At 43.7% G+C, this 20,663-nt stretch overlaps 1 protein-coding gene across 8 annotated transcripts in view; it reads right to left on the reverse strand.

The window, feature by feature from the left end:
- Positions 1–15,536, reverse strand: part of DCUN1D4 (defective in cullin neddylation 1 domain containing 4) — a 66,672-nt gene extending 51,136 nt beyond the window's left edge. For 3 of the 8 annotated variants that reach the window (XM_019741034.3, XM_019741036.3, XM_019741032.3), the window contains exon 1: positions 15,381–15,536. In XM_019741034.3, coding sequence (XP_019596593.3) covers positions 15,381–15,405 — 25 coding nt within the window. In that variant the 5' untranslated portion in view covers positions 15,406–15,536. Of the gene's footprint in view, positions 1–13,069; positions 13,963–14,000; positions 14,063–14,975; positions 15,079–15,380 lie in introns of those variants that run through there. The other 5 variants (XM_074324672.2, XM_074324674.2, XM_019741033.3 and 2 more) reach the window with 4 other exon arrangements.
- Between the last annotated feature and the right edge of the window lie 5,127 nt (positions 15,537–20,663).

Raw genomic sequence — 20,663 nt, forward strand, 5'->3', positions numbered from 1 at the left:
ATAGTGAACTTCCTGCTGTTCTGTAAACCGTCCAAGCATACTCCTACCCCAGGGCCTTTGCACATGTTGTTCTCTTTGCCTTGAGTCCTATTCCCTCTACTTGCTCTCATACTTCATCAGGTCACCATTTAAATATCCTGTTCTTACAAAACCTTGCCACACCCAACAAACAGGACTCCTTCACTCTTTATCACCTTGCCATGCTTTACTTCTCTTTATGGTACCACCTGGTAACATGTCATATATTTGTCATCTTCCTCTCCCATTAGGATGTAAGCTTCACGAAGGACTGCTGTATCCCTACTACCTACCAGAACAATATCTGACACATACAAGGTGCTCAGTGAATACTCGGTGAATAAATGAATGCAGATACAAATGCACCAAGACCTAAATTCAGTATGTTCAGGGCATTTTAGTACATCTACAGCATTAGGTCTTCAAATGTGAGAAGCGGCATAGTAATAGACTCAAAAAAAGGTCCAAAAAAGAAGACTGAATCCTGCTTCAGAGTTTAGCTTTAATCTCCTAAGGAGATTCCAACTGAGCCAGAGGGTATGCAAGTGTAAGAGGTAAATATGGCACATTCAAGCAGCAGCATCAACTCTGCTCAATGGCAATTCATCTGTAAAAGTGTTACATGAACACAAAAATGTGATTATGGCTATAAGACTTTAAAGAAATGCGCCCACACTGAGCGAGGCTCCCAGGACCGAGAGGGCACCTAAGTCACGGAACCTCTGCCATAGCCCAAGGCTGGTGGAGAAGTGTGAGAAGCACGGCTCTGCGTCAGGGCGCCACACAAGTGGTTTAAATCGGGTTTTTTTAAGAAGATCATTTCTATGGCAAATGTGTGGCATAGATGATGGGTGGCCTGGATTTAAGATGGCCTTTCCTGAAGACTACTGGAAGTGATTGGAATGGAAAATCATTAGGGCCCTAAGTTAGTGGCAGTAAAAATGGAGAGGGAAAATGCTGAGTACAGTGGGATTGCAGAATATCCACATTTAACTCAAACAAATTCAACTTTATTCACTTGGCCAACAAAAAAAGGAGCGAGAGAGAAGAAAGTAAATTTTCAATTGTCCCAGTAACTGTCCTCCCTTCTCCTTACTGAGCAGATGATGGGGCAACGTGAATCCCAGTCACTCAGCTGCCATATGCCAATCACATGTGCGCAACTCACAACAGTGTATGAGTCTAGTATTTAAAGATTTTTCTTCCCCATAAAACACGGCCCTTAAACGCAAGGTAGCTGCTTCAACTGGTGCTCAGCGGAAGAGCCAGCGATGTGTCCTAACGCTGGAGGAAAGGACTGGCTGCGCTGACAACCCCACCGGGACACCTCCTGAAAGCAGTGCCAGTGACATTTTTAATACGGGGGACTGTCACCTTACATATGGACTTTAGAACTAACTTCTATATAAAATGTGATTGTGCTGTGAGGAAAAAGAACAAGGCCGCATTCGGGAGACGAGAGAGGAGCTGTGCTGCACGTCCTTTCGTCCACATCTCACTTTATTAGCTCAAGCAGGTCAGACAGCTTCGCTGTGGCCAAGCTGGGAGTACGTTACATCTTCCAATTCCCAATCCAAAGTCTGCTCTTCCATTCCAGCTTATTTCTAATCTGATCTATCTTCACGCTCCATAAAAGACAAAAGGAAAAAAGCCAACAGCATTTCCCATGCAAAGTTGTTAATAATCAGGCACACGTAGGGTAATATATGTTTTCTAAGCTATCAAAACTGGCTAAATTTAGAACAACCTACCTTTAAAAAAAGAAAGAGAAAAGATGTGCAGAAAAGGTACCACCAGTAATATGGATGTTATTTCTATTTTAAGTACACTTCTTTCTGTTGGTCACTAAAGCGTCATAAAAGTAGTTTATCATTAGCTAAACTCCAGCTGGCCAATCAGAGCAATGCTCTCAGGTATAAAAGTTTTTGATGCAGCACTATGCACAGATATGTACTTAATAACTGCTGTTTGATGACAATGAAAATGATAAACCAAACCAGTAAATGCTGGGGGAGGGGGGGGGACCACGGGACACTGAGACAGTGACAGAAAAATGACTGTGTTACTGCCAAAAGAGTGAAACAGAATTGGACAAAATTAAAGGTTATCAAAACCAGAACTCATCCCAAATGTGTCTGGGACAGAACCTGACCTAATGGTACAGGGCTGGGCCTCTCTAACTGGGACTCAACACAGACAGCGGAGGGCTTCTCTAAGCCATGGGTCACCCGGCCCATCCTCCCGAAAGGTGAATTTCACTCAGTCGTATGGAAAAAGAAAACAACTGTGTTACAGCCAAGGATGTAGGTAGCTGAGAGCCACTGTTTAGGTGTGCGTGGTCTCCTTCCTTCTAGAAGAGAAGCGTTCTCTCCTACGGGTTTCAGACAGAGGATGAGAATGTCAGTGATCTCCAGTGGAGACCTCCCTCCGCCTTTGATTTCAATCGCTGAGATTTCGGATTTGTTACTGAAGCACAATAGACTCCAAGTCTTCCACACGTCCTTCCAAAGCTCTACCTGATCTAAGTTATCCGCCCGAAGTCATCTCATTCCACTTATCCCTGCTCACTCCATTCCGGCCACACTTCTTGAATACAAGTGACTTCCTACCTCAGGGCCTTTGCACTTAATATGCCCTCGGCCTCAACAACCTCTGATGCTCACAGGCCTGACAGGTGACCTCACTGAAATAGCTACTCAAGTGTCACCTGGGCACAGAGGTCTCCCCTGACTTCTCTATCCAAAGCTGTACCTCCATCCCCACCAGATTTAGATTACTGCATAGCACTCATCACTTTCTGACATTTTCTAACAGCTTTATTGAGATCTGGTTCACAAACCACCCAAGTCACCCATTTCAAGTGCAGTCAATGTTTTTCAATGTTTTCACAGAGCTGTGTAACCATCTCCACAATCTAATTTTAAAACATTTTTATCGCCCCATTAGCCGTCACTCCCCATTCCTTCCCCTCACTCCTCAGGCCTACGCCACCATAAATTCCACTTTCTGTCTCTGTAAATGTGCCTGTTCTGGACATTTTATATCAATGGATTCATACAATATGAAGTCTTTAGTGACTTGACATTATACTTTATATATATTTACATCTTTATCCTTTGCCACTTCCCTAGAGCCCAAGGTCCAGGCAGACAGGGACTTTCTTTTGCTTTGTTCCCCACTATATCCCAATACCTAAAACAGCAAAAGCCTAGTACATTGCAGGTACCAATAAACAGGAGAATAAAGGCTTTATAAGTACGTAGTCACTGAAGTGGGCAATGTGACCTTGGCGAAGATTTTGAAGCCAGAACTGAGGCCAGATGAAGTGGGCTGAGAATCAAGCAGGCAGTGAGGGAGAGGACTATGTCAAACATAAAAATCCTGCTCCAGAAGTTTGACTGTGAAAGGGAGACTAGAAATGTACACGGGATTGAGCGAGTCTTGATTAGGGTCTCATGATGGTGAGCATGTTTAACATGCAAACGTTAGATTTGCTTAGTATCCTGGAAGGTTACAGTAGCCAGAGTGTAAAGACCAGGTCAGATCACAAGTCAGTGCAGATCTATCTACACATAAGCTCATATGTCTGATTTTAAAAGTACAAAATGCAGGGCAGCGAGTTGGTTCAGTGGTTAGAGTGCAGGGCTCATAACACCAAGGTCGCCCGTTCAATTCCCACATAGGCCAGTGAGCTGCACCCTCCTCAACTAGGCTGAAAACAATGACTTGACATGGAGCTGATGGGTCCTGGAAAAACACACTGTTCCCCAATATTCCCCAATTTAAAAAAAAGTACAAAATGCAATTTTAAGTAATAAAAATCATTAAAAATGAGTTCTACTTTAAAATAACTTGGAATATAAAAATCTACCACAAAGTAAAGTCTACTTGCTTTTGGCACTATGAAAAGTAGTGTTTTAGGGGGCGGCCGGATGGCTCAGTTGGTTAGAGCACGAGCTCTTAACAACAGCGTTGCCGGTTTGATTCCCACATGGGCCAGTGAGCTGCGCCCTCCACAACTAGACTGAAAACAACTTGAGTTGGAGCTGATGGGCCCTGGAAAAACACATTGTTCCCCAATATTCCCCAATAAAAATTTAAAAAGCTTAAAAAAAACAACAAGTGTTTTAAATGATCTACAATATCAACTTACACCTTTGCATACCAACTGACAGCCATTCAGCTATATGAGATGGCGCGAGTATACAGCTCATCTGTAGAAACAAATATATTCATATTTGAGGTCAAATTATTAAAACACAAAGATTTGAAATGAGTTTTCTATATCGCAATACTAGGAAAACCCAAAAGCTAGGTTTGTGGGTCAGCTTCATTCTACATGCCTTTTATTGCTAGAAGTAGGAATTTCTTTATCTGTAAAATGGGTAATAATAGTGCCATCCTCATAAGGATTCTGTGAGGATTAAATGAGTTTTTGCTGCAATGTGCTTAGAACAGTGCCTGGCACACGGAGAGCGTACCTGAGGGCTGGCTATGTCAAATGGGGTGCAGGAATGGTCTGTGCTACCCGCCCAGGGCAGGGCCTCGGTGACAGAGGCTGCAGATTTTGAGCCCTCTCCCCCACAGCCCAAACCAAAGCCAGCACACTAATTAAGCTACTTAAACGAACCCAGTGACTGTACATCAGAATCACCTGGGGAGCTTGAAAAAAATGCCACTGCCGGCACCCCAATCCAGATCACTGAAATAAGAATGGGGGAGGGGGGAGCGCTGATCTTTTCTCAAGCAGCCCAAGTGATTCTAACGTGCAAGCAGAGAGGAGAGTTCTGTCCCCACCCTCGACTCAATGGCAGCCAATCCATTCCTGGAACAACCTCACAAAACAGACAGGAATCCAACTCATTCATAAGTACCCTATCAGCATGTAAAAAAAAGATCAAGAAGCATGTGAAAAAAAGATCAACGCCAGGGAAAAGATTACAAGGCTGAAAAGCCAGGCAAAAATGAAAAGAAACAAAGTAGCAGTGACGAAGGTGTTAATGTCATTCTCATCAATAAATATTTGCTACTTACAAGGCAGAAAGCCAACAAGGTGAGCATGGAAAGGGGAAAGCCACTAAGTGGGGGGAAGCAGGTCATCAGAGGTGACGCAGCGTTTTTACTGAACACAAAGATCCAAAGTTAAAGCCATCCAAGCACACCGCTGCTGGCTTTTTCCTCCTAACTCTCACAGGACCCATAAAAGAGGCTGGGAGGAGAAACCATCCACCCAGGAGAGGCGCTGTGCCACCTAGCACCCGTCCTCCATCGCACAGCATATGCCTGTGGGAGCCATCTCAAAGGAGTCGGCCACTTCAGGACACCGGGTCTGGCTGCGCTCCAAACGTAACATGGTACAAAGGGCCCTAGATTCATTCCCTTCACCCCACCCTCCCCGCTGAAGAACACATATCTACTCGGGAGTTCAGAGTAAAAATCATCCTTTAACCTCACGAATGTTACAAGAGCGCAGATTTAGGTTCAAGAGTGCAGCTGTGGCATCAGAAAGCCCTGGGTTCGAGTCCCAGCCCTGTGGAGTCCTCGCTGAGTGACTCTTAACCCAGGCTCACTGTGCCTCAGTGTCCTCATCTGTACAGCCAGAATCCCAGGACCCTCTTTCCAGGGCTATTGTGAGGAGGAAATGACATGTTACATGCCAAGTGCTTCGCACAGTGCTGGCCCACGACTATGCACTCATAAAGGGTCATTATTTTAATCCCTATTATTAGAAATGGAAGAGCCTAACAGACTAAACCCAGAAGATCAAAAAGTAAAGACAGGGCAAGAGGAATGACAGGGTGACAGGTCTTTAAAACTCTAACTTCAATAGCCAGTTGCCTGGACTTGAATATACAACTATCCTTCTCAGCTTCCTGTTTAATTAAGAACAAGCGATCTGTGGTTTAATTTTGGGAATGGCATCTGTACAAAGAGATCTTAAAGGGGAAAAGGCTCATCTACGGACAAAGAAGAAAATTTCAAAGATGTTACACAAAAACTACATTAATCGCTCTACTGAAAGGTAAATTTTACATTTTCTGGCTTTTCTGCAATGTAGGTAGATACTTCTTATAGTTTTTAAAATATTAAAAGTGTGTGTTTGGAAAGTACTTAACACATGTCTATTTAAAATAAAATGTTAAGAAGACTAAAAATGACTATTTCACCAGTGAGTTGAGAAAAAGTATGGAAATATTTTTGTTTCCCACTAAGAATCCATTTTTAAATGCCGTCTGTTATTGCGAGTAAAACGGCAGAAATGAGAAGAGGAGGGCTGGGAAAGAAGGAATTCATCCGTGACCCTAATCCTGTTGGAGCCCATTCCGAGAAGAAAAGAACCAAAAGTAAAAGAGAGAAAACCATATCAACTGGCTCTGCTGTCATCATTCACAGGCCAGGGACAAAATATGGAATTCCAATGTATCTGCAGGGTTACCACCAGGATTCAACGAGCATTACTTTACTGGCAGTGCTGGAGTCCCAATGCCTCAGTTAGAATCTCAGTGCACTACTTATAAGCTGTGTGACCCTGAAAAAGTGAGTTAACTTCTTCACCTCAGCTTCCTCATCTGAAGAATGGGGATAAGAACCATACACAACCCACCTTCGGGGTGGCTGCGAGAACTACAGGAGTTAATACGGCAAAGCAGCCGGGCAGCGAGAATAATCCCGTGTGTCAGTCCCTCCCATTTCCCTTGGTTCCTCCTACCTCCCTGCACCCACTTTCTGACTTCTCATTTCTTCTCTCACTTCCCGGTACCTCTTTTCAGCCCTCCCCCACGTAGCTCCTGCCCACCCTCTGCTCCCCTCCCCGCTTCACTCTGGGGCCCCAAACTCCCATTCTGCAAACACAGTCCTCAGGGCTGCCCCCTCTGCTCACACAGCCACCTGCCCACCTCACTCCCCAGGTGCACACAGATCCTTTTCTTCAGACAATAAAACTTCAAAAGCTGAATCCACATGACAATTGCTAGCCCTTCCCTGAAGTCTAATTTTACTGACTCCTTATTTGTTCCAAAGCAGCTTAGGCACCAGTTAACCCAGCAGCCATAGCCCCACACTTCAACTGCCCATTACTTCTCTGTCTCCACCACTTAACTAGCTGGAAGGAAGCTCCTTAAATACAAGGACCCCGGTTCAGTCCTGTTACGGCAGCGCCTGGCAACAAGAAAAACCTCCAATGTTTGGTGAATGGCTGAGTGAGGGAATGCCTCGCTCCTTCGGTGCTTCTTAATCACCTCTTTTCCTCTCCAGGCTCTCCTTTTAAAGCCTAACGAGGAGACTGTCATTAGACAGTAATCATTAGCAACAAAAACAGAAAAGTGCCAAGCACTTCTTTGGATACTATGTGTTTTATCTCCTTTATCCTTGAGATCATTTTTGATCTTGCCTCCTACTTTTTTCTCCTTGGCCCAACCCCCAACTCTACTCCAAGCACACCAGCCTCTTTGCTGTTCCTCCCATGCAGCCTGCTCCCCACTCAGAGCCTCGCGTTGGCATTCCCTCTGCCTGGAATGCCCTGTCGCCTCCATCAGGGCTTAACTTAAAACCTTCTTTGTGAGGCCTTCCCTGACCATGCTATTTAAAATTACATCCTCCACTCCCTCTCCCCCCTCCACCTACAGGGAGGGCTACCTGTGCTCTCCCCCTTCCCTGATTTATTTTTTCTACAGATTTACCTATTTATTATTTGCCTCCTTCCCTGCACCAGAATGAAAACTTCATGAAAGATTAAGAACGGGACCTGGTGTATAGTAGGTGCTCAATAAGCATTTGTTGCCTGAACAACTCCATACCTGGCAGTAGTTATTTCTTATACATGAGAACTCTGAAGTGCACACAGAGCAGTTGAGTAACTTACCCACGGTCACACAGCTAATAGGTAGTAGAGCAAGGATTTGAACCCAGACATTCTGACTCTAGGCCTCACACTTAACTGTTACGTTTTCCTGCCTCCTAAACTGACCCAGATAACAATCAAAAGACATCATCGCATTCAGGCAGCATATCCTAGCACAGTATGTCTTTGGGCCACAAAGAAGTATGAAAAGCCATTTACTGGGAAATCTTTCAAGAGAACAAGTCAACATAGACAGTTTCATGTGGTAAAATAGTATCAGATTTATAATTTATACAGCACTGGTAGTTTTTCTTTGGATTTAATAGTTCAGTAGAAAAGAGAGAGAGATTTATCATACTTTTCTATATTGTAATATCCCCATGAGCAGCAAAATAACAAATTATCAACCAACATGGAGGACTAAAATGATATATATTAAAAGCTAAAAATTATAGTGGGAGGTAGAGAAGTATAAATTACAAGAGGGCACAGGGAACTTTTGTGGGTAATAAAAATGTCCTATATCTTAATTTTAGTAATGCTTATACCAATATAGATATTTATAAAAATTCATCAACCTGTAAACTTAAAAAGGTCCAATTTTACAGCATGTAAATTATACTCAATAAAGTAGACTAAAAAGCAATTAGGACTATCAGATACAAATTCTGGCTAAACAAATATTCCACCGGGAAAAAAAAGCCACAAATATTATTTCCACAGGTAATATTCCCAAGTCAGATCCAAAAAGATGCGCAAGTTACGCTTTAACTCCTCGAATTGTTTTTTCCTAAGGGACAAAGGCGATTAGGGAAAGACAGCAATCAAGGAAGGCTCCATCAGATGAGAACCAGTGGGCTGGCTGGTGTGTCGCTCAGAGTCCTGCCTGACCACCGGCAAAGCAGCCCCCGCAGCTCACACTGCCTGTGTGCTCCGCCACTTCAGTCCCCTAAGCTGCCTTCAAGCAGGACTCCAGGTCTCTACACAGAGTCCAACCAGGGTGGAAAGGCCGATCACTGCTCTTCTCCACCAGCGCCTCCACCAGGAATCGACAGGGACAGGTCTGGATGTTGACTTGGTCAGAAGTCTTAGTTGTGAACATCAGAAACCAACGAGCTAATTTAAACAGAAGAGGGATTTGTTTTTTAAAACCTATTGGATAGTTCACAGACTCCCTAGGAAATCCAGGGAACCAAGCACATCAGCTATACAACCACCATCAGGGGACTCAGCAGAGTACACCATCCACACAGCCAGGACCAGCCGGCCCAGACACCCCACCCCCCACCCCCCACCCCCCACCGCAGCCTCCACTGATTCTAGAAATAGAAATAGTGCAGCTGCAACCACTGTCCCTGCTCTCCAAAGGGCCTGCAGGACCCTTCCCATCACTGGCCTCCATCTTCCGATTCCCACGTCGAGGTGGGTGTGCCTAAGCAGCTCCTCCAATGAGAGGAGGAGCCAGGTCCTGCCCACCAAGACACAAAAGGATGTGGCTGCTTCTGCCAATACTACTGATCCAGGCCAGCAAGTAATGAAAGGTTCGCAAAAAAGCATTCACAAGAAAAACATCCTCAAAGATGAAACTAAAAAGAATCATACCCAGAGGTAATGCTATTTGGGGAGGATGGGGCTTTTTTCATATTATTTAGCATTTTACTCAGTATACTAGTTTCAAAAACTACAAGCCTACCTTCTAAGATTGAAAATAACTCATTAACAGCATTTTCAATCTAAAAAAAAAATTCAAATCTGAAGTGGCTGATAGTTTGTCAATTCGAATACTGGACATGATACAAAAAATATCCTTAGAGCTGAAATAGTCATGCAATAATTGCTAAAATACATGATTCTATTTAAAATGTAGTATCTCAATACCTTCTTCTGCTTAAAACATAAGCCACAAATTATAACCTCTTTTATAGCCAAAAATATTTTTAAATGTATGTTCTGCTTAAAGCAGTAATTCTCAAGAGGTACTTCTAACCTGAATCCCAGAATAAGACAAAAGAACAAGCCATGAAAAACTCTGAACACTAATTCAACCTGACCAACTACAAAAAGGTATCAGCATTAATGTCAGATTCTCAGAAAACTCACCTCCAACTAACAAAGTTTACTTTTTAAATGAAGAAAGCTTTTCATCAATGTCAATGTATTGTTAATATTCAGAAATAAAACGTTAGGACCAGAACTGGTTATGAAACAAAAGGGGGGGGAAGCAGAAGCACTCTAGGCCCCTAAGATCAGGCCTGCCTGAGCCCCTCCGCACAGCGCTGTAGGCCCCCGGATCAGAAATGGACACTTTCACACGCGGACTCCTGGTTCCTCAGCATCATTAGCATTTTAACCTCTTTGAGAATTTCTCCGGGCCACAGACATTCTTTGAAATTGATACATGCATGTGTTTTTAAAGAAATACTATTTAAATCGGTTTGCACATGGCTGACGTCCAAAAAGGCAGAAAATGAATGTGAAAGTTTGCATTCCCTGAAGAAAAATCTAAAGATAATGAAAGACTCAGAAGCCTGCTGGATAGGAAGAGGAAGAATTGAAATTTTCCGGATAATTCACGAACTATTCAAGAGTTGACCAGTTAAGCTCAATTCAGGACATATATGAGGACCTAATAAGCAAGACATCACGGGGACAATAAAGTAGACACTAAGACACAGTCCCAGATCTCAAGGGGGTAATAACCTCATTGGAGAGGGGACAAAAGAGCAAACAAGCAGTTATTGTTATATAAGATAAAATTGAGAACAGAAGTAAACAGTACTTTGGAGATTCGATTCGAGGGAACATGAGTCTGCTAGCAAGGGAATAAGGAACTCAATAATCCAGTTCCATCAGAAGTAGCACTGAAGGCAGTGGGCAAGCAAAGAGCAGTCCAAGGGGAAGAAACTGAGCTCAAACTACAGAAGCTGGTTGGACCCCAGCTTCTGAGAAGTCTGTATTTCGGTAAGCAACTAGGAGCCCTCCAGTTTTTTGGGTAAGGGAATCATAAGGACAAAAATGATTCAACCAGTGATAGAGTAGAGGAGGTTGAGCCTGGCCAAAGGATTACTGGTTATTACAACATATGAAAGGATGGGTCAGACCAAGGATGATGGCAAGAGGTACAGGGAAGAGAGGACAGGCAAGGGAAGAGATCCAGCCGCCCTTTCACTACTGATCAGAGATAGAGAATGAGAAATGTCTAAGCATCCTGCTTAGGTTATTAAATGAACTGTAGTTTCATTAACCAAATGAATAAAATTGGTCTTGTTTTCCTCTTTGTTTTGCCTACTAGGAAGCTCAGAGCCAAATGCATGGCAAGCATTTATGTGTAGCCTGTCAATCTACAGTTTATTTTCCTTCCCTTGACACGATTTTATCTGTATTTTGCAGGTCACCTCTAATTATTTCAGAATGAGGCAGAAAATAGATCAACAGATAAAAATGATGGAGACCAAGGCAGAGACACACCACGTAGCTGGTTCAGGGATATACCTGCAGGCTGCCAACCCAGAGCGTTCTCCTCACCCTTCTTCCACCCTAGCAAAGGCCATATGCCACGACAGCTGAAAAATGCCAGATCTCACTTTCTCAACCTCCCTCATAAGTACCAGTGGCATGAGATCAGTTCTAACTAATGAAACTCAAGTGAAAGTAGCCAAGGTAAACTTCTGGAAAAGACCTCTCAGTTAAGAGGGAGTTGTAAGTAAATAAACTTTTTGCCTCACTTTCTTATATACGTATGTCTGGTGCCGCAGCAACCACATTGCAAACATGAGGTAATGAGCCTGAGACTTTTGATAAGCCAAAATACTAAGAATAGAGGAAGAAAGTGATGGAAAGGGTATAGATTCTTAAGTTATCATTAAGACACTGCATCAGCCTTAGAACCTAAAGAAGATAGATAAGAAATCTTACCTCTGGACTTCTTGCTACTGGACAATAAGCTCTACATTTAAGCCATTATTTTTTTTTCTTATTTAAGCCATTTTTAATTGAGTACTGTTACCTGCCAAAAGCATCCTGACATAAGAGAGGTCATCACAAGGTCGGTTTCTGACAGGTTGATTTTTAAACTGCTGAGTTAACAAGATGATGATGATGATGATGATGATGATGATGATTATTGAGAATAACGCAAAACATGTACTATAGTCAGGAAGAAACCAACAAGCTAATAAGAGCTTCTGAGAGCAGCTAAAGATAGGAACAGAAAAGAATATAATGATAAATAACATTTGATAAAATGTGATCAAGTGTTAGCAGGAGCACTTCTTGAAGGCAGGAAAGAGGAAGAAAAGAGTAAATGTACAGAAGTAATCTAAGGTAGAGAAAATGAGGGAGACTTTCTTTGCTGGCAATGTTATAAACAAGAAAACCTAAAAATCCTTCCCCATGTAAAAGGGTCCAAAAATTCTGTATAAGAAAGATCTGTTTAAATGTATAGCTAAGTTCACAAGAAAATAAAGGACCTCCCCAAAGGCCTAAAATCAAAGAGGATCCTAAAAACCAAAGCAGAAAGTGTAAGTTGATAACTTATAGAAACCTAGGGTTTGAAGAGCTAGGGGAGGAAAGGGGTTGTATTGTGTGCAAAGGGCACCTGCCCTTTGGAATGCAAGATAAAGCAAAAGGTGAAGAAATGACTAGCCTAATATATTCCTTTAAAAAACCCACCATTTTGAAGACAATTACAATTCTTGTTTTCAACTTCATACACTTTATCTTTTACAAGAGCAAATTCCACTGTTAAATGTACACTTTAAAAAACATGTCCGTATTTCATATTTACATATCACAAAGGGTTTCCTGGATATTTCACCACAAACTTAAAAACTATATTAATATAAGATAGATATAAACTATATCCCCCCAAAAATCACACATTGCCCAATTTTTCAGCCATGAAGAAAAGAACCATCATTGAATCAGGTACACATTCAGTGTATTTGTAACCATACTAGAAGGTTTCCAAATCTCAGGGCTTTTTGGTAAAATTTTTATCATTAGGGTCATTATTCTTCCAGTGACTATGGTACCAATAGTTTCAAAATACCTTATATATCACATAAAAATGATTTCTCATCTCCAAGCTAATTTTGTGGCCCTCTACATTATTAATTTTTTGAATCATTACATATAAATGGTAAAGGGAACACACAAAGGATACGAGGTTCAGGTAATCAACAGACTAAGAGAATGGTCTCTAATACTTACAAGGCAACTAGACGGAATTATAGGCTGTAGCTAAAATCAAAAACAAAAAAAGTGTAAACCTCTAAAGGTCCTCCACTGAGTTTATCTTCCTCTCTTATTTGCTTCCCATGCTTCTTTGAAAACTGAAGACATCATATATTCCCTTTATTCATCTTTACGTTTTCATGGTGGCTTTATGAATGAAACCACCCTAGATTCCACCCTAAATTCTATTAATCAGCCTCCATCACTCAAATCATTTCAAAACCGTTTTTTTTTTTTCAAAAAGTTCCCTCATCCCTGAGCAATCCAGACAGCCCACGAAATACAAACACATAATTTATATTATCTTCACAAGGGTTACATGTCTCCACTGTGTTCCCAGATTTATGTAAGACCGAACCTTTCTACCTACTGTTTACAACCAACAGACGCCACAATAAATACACCATCCTAAAAACAATCCTTTATGTTGTGATGCACCTTGAATGTTTTTCCCACAATCAATGTGCTCAATGGTTCAACACTAAGCATTTATTCTACACGTAAAGCCACCAAATGCAGGGGGGAAAAATCAACTTTCGGGATCAAGAACCCCAGTGTGAAAGGACTGCACTTTGCTTTCTCCCCATCCCGCTGACAAAGGGAGGTCTACTAAACCATTTCCAGTCCCAGGGGACTGGGGAGCCTCGGGAGAGCACTCTCAGGTCCACCAGGAATAAAGCAAGAGTTAGCAGAAAAGGGAGGCTCCAAGGGGCGCGCTGCATTCTGGGACTCGTTTCCACAGTTACCCACGTGCACTCAACCCAACCGCCGCCAGGACTACGAGTCCCAGAATTCCGCGAGACCGCCTTTCCCCTTCACACCCGGCGAAAGGAGCCAGACCCTAAAGGAAACCCCTAAAGCGCTCTCCCCTCAAGCCTAGGAGCGGTCGCGCCCCACCAGGCGCTACCCCGGGCCTCCAGCTCCATGCTCCCTGCAGGAAAGCGGGTCCTGAAGCACCAGCCTCCACACCTGACAACCAAAAATTAGAAAACTGCGTCACTGACAAATCCAAGGACCCCGACACCTTCCCTGCGCAAAACCCCCCACCCGGCCTCCACGGCCCAACCCCTCCAGTTCCCACAGCGGAAAACCCGCAGCCCGCGTCCCTGCCCCGCCTCCCAGTCCCGCAGCCGGAGCCCGCACCAGCGCTGACCTCTCTTCCAGCCGCTCGCGGGGGAACCGCGACCAGCGCCAACCTCGGGGCACCTCCCCCGTTCCCTACGTCTCAACCCCGCCCCCTCCCTGGACCCCGAAGCTCAGGGCTCGCTCCCCTCTCCAGGGACCGTGCCTTGATGGAGTGGAATGGGGGGCAGAAAACACCTCCCCCAAACACAGTCTGACACCTTAGGCCCCCACAACCCGGCACAGCCCGAATCTGGACTTGACAGTCGTCTCCCTGCCCCGGCCCCTCCCAATCTCCCTTTCCACCCAACTAGCTCTTTACCCACACCGCACCTCCTTTACCCCTACCCCCATCCTCTCACCCCAAACCCTCCTCTCCTTCCCAATTACCCTCTTACTCCCAATTACCCTATCTTCCCAACACCTGCTCCATCCTACCACCCCAACGTCTGCCCCTCTCACCATTCCCAGTTAGCCCACCACCCTTCCAATACCCCTCCCTCCCGCCCGCTGGGCTCCCCAACTATCCCATCACACCCCAATCCCTCCCACCATCTCGCTCTCCCGTTACATCAGCCCTCATCTCCTCGCCCGCCCTCCTAGCCCCTCAGCCGCTGCCCCCATTCCCCCACCCCATTGTTTCCCCCCACCCCCGCCAACCAGTCCTCCTTCCCATTGTCCCCGCCCCCGAGCTCCCCTCACACTCACCCGCCTTTCTCACCCAGCCGCCCGCACCGCTCAACCCCTAGGAAATCCTCACCCCTGCGCCCCGCTCGCTCGCTCCCTTTCACGCCCTCCGGTGCCACCACCCGTCCCTGCCCGCTAACGCCCGCCGCCTCCACCTCCCTTCACCCCGGACACTCCGGTCCCGGCCCTTCATCGCACGTCCCGACCCCCCTCCCCCAACACTGAAATGGAGCCAGTCCCCACCCCCCTCACCTCCGCCCTCCTCCAGCAGGCCGGCCCCTTCCCCCCACGCCCGCCCCCGCCCCGCGCAGCCCGCGGCTTCACCGGCCGCCTTGGCCCCAAGAGGGGAAGGGGTGGCTCCCAAGCAGGAGCTCCCCGCGCGTTTTGGGACAAGAGGCGCGGGCGCAGGGACTGCGAGACCCGAGTGGAGAGTGTTGGCAGCCGTCCGGCCCCGACCCGCTCGCTCTCTGTTACTCACTGACAGCGGCAGCATCCGAGTGCATTTTCAGGCAGCTCACACGCCGCTCGCCGCCCAGGATCCCGCGCTCGCCTCGCGATCCCCCCACCGGCTTGCCGCACCTCGGCTGGGAGCTGAGGACCCGCGACCAGGAACTCCCGGCCCGCCCACCTCACCTCCTTCATTGGCTATACCTCTGCTGAGGAACAGCCCCTCCGCGTTTCTCATTTGACAAAAGGCGTGCGGAGAGCGCCGGTCTCGGGCTGACAAAGAGGCCCCGCCCCCTGAGATCCAATGCGATTGGCCCCGGCACCTTATCTTCGTAACGCCCCTGGCGGAGGCCACGCTCTGGAGTAGGAGGTTGGACCCCACTGCTGTCACTCATCCCCGGGGTCCGAAAGCGCGTGTAGGGGCGAGGCCCGGGAATTGGTCCACCTTGACCCTGAAGCTCCGCCCCGCCGCGGGCGGGATTGGTGGAGGTGCCGACCAACCGATAAGGATGGGTCGGCGTCTGAAACAAAGCACGAAAAGTGTTCCCAGAAAAACCCGGCAGGGGAAGCGCTGTCGGGGCAGCGTTTATCCCGCTGCACCAAACAGAGGAGGCAACCCATCCCTCACGCCTGGCGCAGCGCGTCCGGATCTCTCACTTACTCGCACGCCTCAGAGTGGCTCTCTGCAGGAGCCCAGTCCGCGCCGAACTTGAACTGGGACTTCACTTGCTGTTTTCTACAGCTGGAAACTGGATAAAGAATTGCCGCGACGTCATTTCCAGCAAACCCTCTGGTGAAGGACAAATTCCCATTTCTTGTACAACAATCCATCCTCTTCCCGTTTTCGAAATGCACTTCTTTTCTGGAGTTAACACATTTACCCCTTCGTCACAAATGGGCTGTTCTAAAGCCTTCGAATGTTACAGGCATTGCCCATCATATACACACATCTGTATGCTTCAGTCCGCATGCAGGAAATCCAGGACCACGCTCCGAGCTTTGGGCTCAGTCTGGCACATTGGTCACCAGCCGTCTAAGGTCAACTAGCGTAAACTAAGCGAACCTAAGTCATTGACGCTGGGAGACCGTCCAGAAAACAAAATTGGCTGTTGCTTGGTAGAGAAAGGCGTTAATTTAGGTGAATTCTGACCATTGAATTTCCTAAGAATTGGCACCATTTTCATGAGTTTTGACCAGTTTTTCCAATGCTTTCACACCAACTCATTACACTCACTACATGATTGTCGTGAGTAATACTATTTTGAGATATTAGTGGAGGATCGCTCCCTCCTACCCCAAGGACAGCACACGTGCATCACACACGTCCATCACCTCCTCGTATCCTAAGGCCCTGACCAAGACAGCACCCGAGTATTCCACCCATCTCACCTCAGAGAATGGATGACACTACAAACAACTGGTAATAAAACATCAGTCGTTTTGGTTTTAGATTTCTACAGCCAAGGTTTGGAGTTTCAGGGTTCGAAAATTTAGGTTTCAAGTCAGGGCATAAATGTTATGCCAAAAACAAGATATTTGAAACAATGGAATCAAACCTGTTCCGCTGTCCCACACCACTCCTGTTGTAATAAACTCCATTTAATCCCTAATGTTTCGTTTTAAAAAAAAAATCACATCCTTATAATTTATAAAATATAATCTATAATATTTCTATCATTCAAACATTTGTGAATCACATCATCTAATCATAGAACGTCAGAATTGAAGGTGAATTTATCCTTCTCAACAAGAATCTCACTCATATTGGTGACCTTAAACCTGACAGAGCATCATCTGGGCGCCATAGAGATGGGTAGTTACCTCTGGACTCGGAGATAAGCCATTCCTTGTTGGGCAAATTTAATTGTAAGAATGTCCATCCATACTAACAGCAGAAAAGCTGCTCCTGAATTCTTTATCCCATTTATGTTTTCAACCTATTCTACATCTAGGAAATAATAAATTATATTTAGCTTATACAAGTTCATATTTTGTACATGTAGTATTCGTATGGGATTTTTTTTTTTTACTTCTTATTATGGTACTTCAAGGGCTAAGGCACAGTTTTTTTTTGTACAGAAATGGGCTTGCTTCTTGACACTACTAAATTCAAATAAGCCACAATTAATTTGTGTTAGGTAGCCATTTGCTATATGAATTCATTTGCAGCAAACTTTGTAATAATGTATGTAAAGCTTAAGCTACATAAGGGACCTTCCAGCTGCTTTGCCCCTGGCACCCAGCTCTCTTCTGGCACAGGGTGTCCATAAAAAAAGTATAGAATGTACAACTTTGTTATTTCTCAGCATAATTTTCAGTGGGGTCAATATGATTATTTTAAAATAAAAAAACAGACTTAGAGAGTAATTTACACAGATTTTTGTAGTGGGTCAGTTGTAGTCTGAAGATTGAGAGGTGAAGCTCATTATTATTCTGCCAAACCTTACTGCCCCCACATTTTATGAATAAAATAGTTATAATTCAATGACTACATAATATTCTGCAAATGCTACCCCATTGTTTTAATAATCCACAAGATTATAAACCTTTGAGGGCAGGAAACTTGTTACATTAATCTTTATGTCCCTAGTACCTAACACACTGCTTTCAAATAGTAGGTACTAATTAACTGTTCCTTAAAGTGAACTGAATGTTCACTGTAATGAAATTTTAGATCTGGAAGGAAGCTTAGAGATTATCAAATCCAACTTCCTCATTTTAAGAATATGAGACTTGAGGTCCAAAATAGTTAAATGTCTAATCTGATAACAAAGCATTAATTAAACTCAAATTTCCTAACTCCTAGGCTAGGTATTTCCCCCTGCACCACACGTCCAAAGCTTCAAATTCCAAAGATGGGTAAACTACTTTCTCCTCCCCCTTGAAATTTATTATATCAATGTAATACAAATTCTATACTTCAGAACTGGAATGTTGCCTTTTTTTATGAAATTCAGTAAGAAAACTTTTCATTATATATTTCAATTTTTTTCATTGATAGCATTCCCAAATAACTTGATCCCTGTGAGGATGTTTACTGAGACAATATTGTTATACTTCTGTGTGTTTATATTAAATCCTTGGAGAAAAAAGTGAATAATTGTCTTGGGACTGTGATGGGTAGAGATATTTGGGAATGCAGTCTCTCAGCATCCCCCTTCACCAGGGTACTGCTTTAAGGTAATATTAAAGCAAGTTATTGTGTGTCAACTGATACCAAATTTAATTGGAATTTTTCTATGTTATTAGTTGTATAATATTAATTTTAATCAGATATATTTTCAAATACCCTAAGCCTGCATTAAAATTTGATTTGGAAAAGTGTAGTGAGAGAAAAAACAGCAGAGCTCTTTAATCAAATTTTAAAACTTTTCCCTAAATTCTACAGACCCCATTATAGCATGCTTTTCCTGCAGATGTTAGGGTTGGGGGTACAGAATGAAAAATGGCATAATCCTCAGGACTGAAATAAAGTTGGGTCTGCTCAAACAAATAGATAAATGTGTTCCTGGTAAGAGTTAAAGAGAATGAGAAAGAACACATGCCAGGGTGGAATAATTCAGCCTCAGATTACAGAGACAGAGTATGTAGAACTTCACGAGTCACAAAAAGTCAAACTAAGGGGGTTTCCAGGATATGGAAATGGGGAAAAAAGAAAAAGTAAATACAGTTGACCCTTGAACAATGCAAAATTGAGGGATGCTGACCCCCCACATAGTCAAAAATCCACATAACTTTTGACTCCCCAAGAACTTAACTACTAATAAATAGCCTACTGTTGACTGGAAGCCTTTCCAATTACACTATTGATTAACACAAATTTTGTACATTATATATAACATAATGTCTATTCCTACAATAAAGTAAGCTAGAGAAAAAAATGTAAGAAAATTGTAAGGGACAGAAAACACCTTTGTAATACTTACTGAAAAAAATCCATGTATAAGTGGACCCACACAGTTCAAATCCGCGTTGGTCAAGAGTCAACTGTGTATCTATAGAGGTCAGGATAATTTATTCCTCCAAACTCATAACCAACTGACAGTTTGCCAACCCCAAAATGATAACCTTTTTCAGTGCTTCCAGTATGATAGGCACTACTCTAGTGCTTTGCCTATAAATTATTCCACCACCCAATGTACTAATATTATCCCCAATTTACAAATGACTTAACTGAGGCTTAGAGAGCTTTAGTAACTTGCCACTCAGCAAATAGGTAATAGTGTTAATATTGTCCCGAAGTAGCCAAACTCTCTACTCTCTATTTTACAATGTTTCCATGCTGGGCTTCATTCAATTCTCTCTCTCTCTCTCTCTCTCTCTCTCTCTCTCTCTCTCTCTCTCTCTCTCTCTCTAATTTTATTTATTTTAAGTGTTTTTCCAGGACCCATCAGCTCCAAGTCAAGTAGTTGTTTCAATCTAGTTGTGGAGGGTGCAGCTCACAGTGGCCCATGTGGGGATGGAACCGGCAACCTTGTTGTTAAGAGCACCGGGCTCTAACCAACTGAGCTAACCACTCACCCCAAGTTCCCTCTCTTTTTAATCAGGTTAATATATGGCCAACATATCTGAGAGATTTATTTATAAGGATACAATAATCTGGATGTGAATGTGCTTTTGAAAGATAGTGAAATCTGGCCTCTGTCTTGAGTTGAGTATCTAACCACTAAGGAGTACCTTGTAGGTATATATTGTGAAAAATATCAGTCAGATTATTTCCAGATTACTACATCTTTCTTATCTATTTAATCCTTTTGACTTTATTTCAATAGCAAATATATACTTCCTGGTATATTGTCAACAATATTATTTATACCAGTCTCTAATGAGGCACTACTGCGTGTAACAAATTCTCTAATACATCAGCATACTGGAATTCACCTTTTAACCACTAAGGCCTGTGTTATTGGAAGCATGTTTCAGTTCTTAAACTTTTAATTACATATGACTATCTCTGCAATGTATATTGCTTTTCACATATATACATAGAACAGTTCTGCAAATAGCCACTTGCCAGATGCTACTAGGGTAATAAATATGTTGGTTTCATTTTTCAGTGCCTGCATACAGTCAGGTCTTAATTATCAGGTTAATGGAAAAAACATAGAAGTAGGCATTTTTCCTTGTTGTCATCAATGAGGACAGCATCTCCTCAAAACTGGAAGTGACTGACAAGCTGAAAAGATGGCATCGGCTGCCTTCTATCTTGCTTTACTATACTTTTTCTTTTATCAGCTTCCATTTTCCCTGCCTATCTTACACCAGAGGTCAGAATACTGACAAACACAAACAACCTCTTTATAATCGCTACAAG

This window comes from Rhinolophus sinicus, chromosome 1, assembly GCF_057876585.1.
Source record: "Rhinolophus sinicus isolate RSI-liver-muscle chromosome 1, RSI-T2T, whole genome shotgun sequence".
Lineage (NCBI taxonomy): Eukaryota > Metazoa > Chordata > Mammalia > Chiroptera > Rhinolophidae > Rhinolophus > Rhinolophus sinicus.